This window comes from Prionailurus bengalensis, chromosome C1 (genome assembly GCF_016509475.1).
Source record: "Prionailurus bengalensis isolate Pbe53 chromosome C1, Fcat_Pben_1.1_paternal_pri, whole genome shotgun sequence".
Classification (NCBI taxonomy): Eukaryota; Metazoa; Chordata; class Mammalia; order Carnivora; family Felidae; genus Prionailurus; species Prionailurus bengalensis.
The window spans coordinates 19,928,340-19,934,976 of NC_057345.1; the positions used below are offsets into that span (position 1 = coordinate 19,928,340).

The following is a 6,637-nucleotide window of genomic DNA, read 5'->3' on the forward strand; positions in this document are numbered from 1 at the left end:
GCACCTGCTAGAGGGCTTGGGACTCAAGTGGGACTATGGAAGCATTGTCTCATAAAGCCAACTAATCTGTGAGAGTCAACTAATGTAACCTGTGAGATCTCTGTGTGTTTCAGAGGTGTGATCTGTTTATTCATTGCACAAAGTTCACTTAACACTCGCTCCGTGCTGGGTGCTAGAGGTGAGCAGGCGTTCCATAGATAGATGCAGTTATTTGTGGTTGAAGGCTCCTCTGCTGGCCTGAGCTCAGAACACTTGAGGAGATGTCGTGGACGATGAGGCTGAAAGGGATAGCTGAGCCTCCCACACCAGGAAGGGGACTTTGGGCTTTATCTTGCAGGTCGTAGAGAGCCATTGAAGGTTTTTGACAATGCCCTGTTAGCTTATGGGAGGAGGAGCACGAGAGTAAGACCAAGTTTAGTCTGGGATGTGTTGGGTTTGAAGGTCTGTGGAACATTCAGTGGTTTCTATCTGATAAGCAGTTATACGAGTCTGGACTCTGGAAAGTTCTGGGCTAGGGTCAGCGATCTGAGAGAGTGGCTATACATAGAACCATACCGAGGGAGTGGGGAGGATGAAGAGTAGAGTGTGGTTCAGCCCCCTCAGATTACAGAAGAGCAGGTGGGAGCCGGAGGACTCCTTTGCTTCAGGTCTCAGAAGTACGTGTCATTCAGGGCGCCTGGGTGGCTCAGTCGGTTGAGCGTCTGACTTCAGCTCAGGTCATGATCTCGCGGTTTGTGGGTTCAAGCCCCATGTCGGGCTCTGTGCTGACAGCTCAGAGCCTGGACCCTGCTTCAGGTTCTGTGTCTCCCTCTCTCTGTTCCTCCCCTGCTCATGCTCGCTCTCTCTCTCTCTCTCTCTCTGTCTCTCAAAAATAAATAAACATTTAAAAAAAGTAAAAAAAAAAAAAAAAGTGTCATTCATCCACTCAACAGATACTCATTGAATACCAACTGTGTGCTAGGAACTATTCTAAATGTTGAGATATAGGAGTGAGCAAAAACACTTATGGAACTTATATTCCAGAGGGTAGATTCAGAAAAACAATTAAATAAATATGTCAAATGGTGGTAAATGCTATGGATAAAAAGCAAGTAGGGTGAGGAGACTAAAGAGTACTGGTTGGTGATTCGTATCTTATATGGAATGGTCCAAGGAAGGCCTCACTGATAAGGTGACATTTGAGCTGAGACCTGAAAGAAACAAGAGAATAAGCGAGGCAGATGCCTGAGGAAAGAATGTTCCTAAAAGCTGGAACAGTAAGTGCAAAGGCCCTGAGACAGGAGTGTGCTTGGCATGTTGAAGGGTGTGCAAAGAGGCTGGTGTGGCTGAAGCTGATTGAGCAAGGAGGAGGGAGGGTGCTTAGAGGACAACAGAGTGCAAGAGACGTGGGTGAGGGGCACGGGAGATCAGGCGGGGCCACTTAGGCCATTGTAAGGACTTTGCCCCTTAAGACGATAAACCTTGGAGGGGTTGCAGTCAGAATGACATGATATGACTTCTATTCAACAGGCTCACTGTGGCTGCTGTATTTAGAACAGACTGTAGGAGGCAGGACAGAAGCAGGGGGACCAGTGAGGAGGTGTTTGCTGTCATACAAGGGAGGGACGATAGGGTCCCTGGTTGGGATCACTGCTGCCCGTAGAGGGGTTGAGAAGTGGTTCAGCTCTGGATATATTTTAATGGTAGAGACAGCAGAATTTGCTGATGCCTTGATTGAGGAATATAAGAAAAAAAGAGGAATTGGGGATGACTCTTAGGATTTCGACCCAAGCAATGGGAAGTATCAATGGAGCTGTCTTTAGGATAAACTGTGATGAGCGGATCTGAAAGGAGAAATAAGGAGAGTTCGGGGGTGGACAGGTGAAATGGGGGCTGCCTCGCGGACACTGACGTGAAATTCAAGTCGGCAGTACCAGCAGCACTAAGGGCCCCATTCCAGCCCCTTCCTTCCACATTCTGGGTCCTTCTATCCCTTTCTGGGCCCGTCTTCGTAACTCTCAACTCTCTCACCTCTGGCAGTTGACCTGGGCCCCTGGCAGCCTGCCCTCATGGAGAACTGACCGGACTCTCTGCCCCTAGGTTGTTCATAGGGACCTCAAGCCCAGCAACATCCTGTACGTGGACGAGTCTGGGAACCCCGAGTGCCTGCGCATCTGTGACTTTGGCTTTGCCAAGCAGCTGCGGGCTGAGAACGGACTCCTCATGACACCTTGCTACACTGCCAACTTTGTGGCACCCGAGGTGAGCGCTCCAGCCTCCTCACCTGCGAGAGTGAGGGGCCCTGGCACGGGAAGCCTCGTGCCCTTTACAGAGGCCCCACGCTATCCAGGATTCTAGTCTGTATGGTCTTGGCTTAGGTACCAAGAGAAGATCCAGCCTTGGGGCGCCTGGGGTGGCTTAGTTGGTTAAGAGTCCGACTCTTGGTTTCGGCTCAGGTCATGATATCGCAGCGTGTGAGTTCGAGCCCCGCATCGGGCTCCGTGCTGACAGCGCAGAGCTTGCTAGGGATTCTCTCTCTCTCCCTCTCTCTCTGCCCCTCCCCCATCCACTCTGTCTCTCAAAAATAAATAAATAAAACTTTAAAAAAATAAGAGAGAGAGAGAGAGGATCCAGCCCATGGTTGGGATCCTTGTCTTACCCTCTGTGGGGACCATGCAAGTGTTCGGGGCCACTTGGTGCTGCACGTCTGACTAACCACCCTCCCCTACCTTCCTGCCAGGTGCTGAAACGCCAGGGCTACGATGAAGGCTGTGACATCTGGAGCCTGGGCATTCTGCTGTACACCATGCTGGCGGGGTGAGTGTCCCCTTCCCCCCAGCCCATTCCTCCAGCCCTAGTGCACAGGCTGGGGTGGTCTGATGGGAGAGACTCAGCTCTGCTCAGGAAGGTCTGAAGATACAGATGTAGCCCTGCCTTCGGGAGCCTCACCTGGAGGGGGAAGATACCGCCCTGGGGAATACTCAGCCTGGGGGGGAGACACAGCCCCCCCCCATCCCACCCTTAGCCCCAGGATGGGGGCCAGAGGCTAGACCCAAACTGGGTGGACCTTTCTCCAGATACACTCCATTTGCCAATGGACCCAGTGACACACCAGAGGAAATCCTGTCCCGGATCGGCAGTGGGAGGTTCACCCTGAGTGGGGGAAACTGGAACACAGTTTCAGAGACAGCCAAGGTAAGTCTGTGAGGCCCAGCTCATCTGGGATGGGGAGGCAGGGTCCCATCCTAGGGTGTTTTAGCAGTTCATGAACAGATGGCCTGCAACCTGGTTTCTCCAAGTGGAATGTTCCATAAATCCCTGTTGCTATATTCCTCCAAGTGGAAGACTCCCAGGAGGACTGCCCTCCTGCCTTGTTTGGACACCTCGGTGATCATCACTGGCCCTTCCCATGTTCTGAGCCCTGTGGGGGACAGAAGGCTGCATAATCGCAGCCCCTGCCTTGTGGGACCCTGGTGTGCGGAGAGATACGGGCTTGCACACAAGGAGCAGAGATGTCTGGCAGCAGAGAAAGGCAGGCCCTCCTCCAGGGGTGCAGGCATTAAAGGCATGGAGCAGAGTTACTGACCATGTGAAGCACAGAGGCCTTCTCAGAGGAGGGAATATTTGAGCTCTCAGTATTAGCAAGTTTCCAGTTGAGGGAGCCTCTGTGCCAGGCAATGGGTTAAGCCCTTACTCAGTGGTACCTCACATCCAACTTATGAGGCAGATATTTGTTATCCCTCTTTCTCAGAGGGGAAACTGAGGCTCGGAGGGTTGAAGTAATTTGCCCAGGATACTCAGTTGATCAGCAGAAGAATCAAGTTTTGAACCTGAGCCTACCTGATCCCAGTCTTAGGTTCTCCCCACCTTCCTGCGTGGCTTCTAGAAGGTGAAAGAGAAAGGAAAGGATGTTCCAGGAAGTCCCAAAGAAGGGCATGTGCTTGGGGAGGCCTTGGGATGATCTGGAACATGGATCGCAGGGGCTCCTGCAAGGGTTCAGGCAGGAGATGGTGGGAGATGGCCGCCTTGTCCATTTCTCACCAGTGGGACACAGCCTGGGCTCCCCTGCCAGCTCCTCCCACCAGCCCTCTTGTTTGCTGTGCCCCCCAGGACCTGGTGTCCAAGATGCTGCATGTGGACCCCCACCAGCGCCTCACAGCTAAGCAGGTGCTGCAGCACCCATGGATCACCCAGAAAGACAAGCTCCCCCAGAGCCAGCTGTCCCACCAAGACCTGCAGCTCGTGAAGGTATGGCCACTCCGGGCTGCTGGGCATCTGGTGGTCCAGGCCAGGGTTCCATGGGTAAGAACTTGGGCGGCACAGCCAGGAGGTGTCATATCTGTCTGTCCTCAGGGAGCCCCAGTCTAACATGCAAGAGTGTCAACTGTCCTCTGGGGGACATAGGCTCTGACTCTGAAGCCTCCAGTGTAGTGGAGGAGGCAGGACTAATGACCATGAAGGAACGCCAAGGCTGAATTTAGAGATGGCTGGGCGGGTGTGGAACACAGAGAGGCTGGGGAGCACACGTCCCCCCTCCCGCCTATACATCCCACTGTTGTGATCTGACCTCCCACCCTCTCTCCCAGGGAGCCATGGCAGCTACATACTCTGCTCTCAACAGCAACAAGCCCACCCCCCAGCTGAAGCCCATCGAGTCCTCTATTCTGGCCCAGCGGCGGGTGAGGAAGCTTCCGTCCACCACCCTGTGAGAGGCCAGGGCGTCCAGGCCGCAGGGCGGTGCTAGCTCGATGGAGGCAGCATACTTCCCAGAGGGAGCAGGCCTGAGTCACGGGGCCAGAGGAAGCGGAGCCCCCGAGGGACCCAGGAAGCAGCCAGCCCGGATCACCCCCAATGAGGGTGTGAGAAGTGCCTTCTCCTTCCCCGGGATGGACTCTTCTCGGCTCATGCTCTGCTGGTTGAAATCAATTCACTGTACAGACTCTTACCTTTTTTTTAAGGGAAAAATGGCATCAAACTGCCATGGATTTTTACAAGATCCATTTGCCTTTCTGGGAGCAGAAATAGCCAGTGAGGCCCCAGGAGGGGCACTGAATCATACTAGGGCTCTCTGTGGCTGAGACTCCTTAGAGCTTTGGCATCCTCCCCCGGGGAACCCCACGATTGGCCATCTGTAGCCATCTGCACATACCTCCAAGGCAGTCCAGCACCACCTTCCAAAGCCCTTGGCTGTTTAGCAGAATTGCTCTATCCGCAGTCAGCTCCTTTTCCGTTCTGTTCTGCTGGGGCAGGGGAAGGGTCTAAACCTCTTCCTGCTAGAAGAGAGGACCAAGACTCCGTGGCTCCCAGCTCCAGGCACCAGCATCTACACCGGCCCTGCCAGTGGGTTCCCTGCAGTGAGATTGGGCAGCCCCAGGAGGAGGATCGAGAAAGCACTTTTTGGCTGACTTGTGTTGGAGTCTGCTACAGGACAGAGTTCGCAGGAGGCCTGTGGGGCTGGCCAAGAGAGGCAGGGGCTCTTTTTCATTTCTTCCTCAGCTGGTATCTCAGGGTTCACCTGTCCATGGCCTTTCTAATAAACTTTCAGTTGAGTTGAAGCACACTGGCCTCTCTTCTCATCCCTGAATTGGCCCTCTCTGCTGTTGGGTGTTGAGGACTTTGCAGCCACAATGGGCCAGGGCCAGCGAGCCCAGCTGCTTAGAGCTCAGGTCACTTGGGGAGCAGGTGGGACTCCCACCGGGGGTTCCCATTATGGTATTGGCGATAGTGACGGTGTTATTAGCCACCAGTGACCAAGTGTCAGGCACTGTGCCTGGGTCTCACGTGTATGTTTCATTTGATCTTAATGTTGTGAGGTAAATGCTCTTCTTTCATTACCTCCATTTATAGATGGGGAGACGGGCCGAGAGAGGAGAATGACATTTTCTCCACAGTAAGCATTTTCTGAGCACCTGCCCTGGCCCTGCTCCAGACACTGGCGAACCAGGTAGAAAATAAGGTCATTCGTTGTTTTCATGGGTCTTCTCTCCTAACAGGGGAAATGGGCAAACTGAGGTCAGCTACGGATAAGACGTATGCAGAATTAAATTGGGATGCGAGGTGGCATGATCAGGAAGACCTCCCTGGGGTCTTCTGAGGTGACCCAGAAGCTGAGATTGAATGATAAGGGGCTGTCCAAGCCCGGGAGACAGGGTAGTGTCGGGACAAACGCCCCAAGGGGGAAACAGCCCGAGCATGTTCAGGGAAGGACCAAAGAAAAGGCGATATGGCTGTGCTATCAGGGCCGGAGGTTTGCATGAGATGAGGCTGGAAAGGAAGGTGGGGCCGGTCATGCTGGGCTTTGTGGCCCAGGGTAAGGAGTTAGGGTTTAGTTCCAAGAGGAAGCAGGTTATAGGCTACTACAGTGGCTCCGATAAGAGATGAGGTGGCCTGGACTAGGACGGTGAGAGAGGCAATGGGGAGGAGGTGGGCAGGTAGGATATGCTTTGTAGGTAAAGTAGACCGCATTTGCTGGCAGTTTGGGTAGAGAGGCTAAGAGAAAACGGAGATTCGTGAGATCTTCCAGATTTCTGACTGGAGCAGTTGAATACTGAGGGGAAAGTTGTGGAGGAATAGGCTTGAGACGCCTGTGGGAGAGATCTTTAAAATCTCCAAATAGAAACGTCACCTAAGAGTCGTAACCAGAAGTCGGAGTTCTGGA

At 53.4% G+C, this 6,637-nt stretch overlaps 1 protein-coding gene across 7 annotated transcripts in view; it reads left to right on the top strand.

Annotated features, from left to right (window-relative positions):
- Positions 1-5,539, top strand: part of RPS6KA1 (ribosomal protein S6 kinase A1) — a 54,127-nt gene extending 48,588 nt beyond the window's left edge. For all 7 annotated transcript variants that reach the window (XM_043574147.1, XM_043574150.1, XM_043574146.1 and 4 more), the window contains 5 exons: positions 2,080-2,241; positions 2,720-2,796; positions 3,057-3,174; positions 4,090-4,227; positions 4,566-5,539. In XM_043574147.1, the coding sequence (XP_043430082.1) occupies positions 2,080-2,241; positions 2,720-2,796; positions 3,057-3,174; positions 4,090-4,227; positions 4,566-4,688 (618 nt within the window). In that variant the 3' untranslated portion in view covers positions 4,689-5,539. The remainder of the gene's footprint in view (positions 1-2,079; positions 2,242-2,719; positions 2,797-3,056; positions 3,175-4,089; positions 4,228-4,565) is intronic.
- Positions 5,540-6,637: the final 1,098 nt, after the last annotated feature.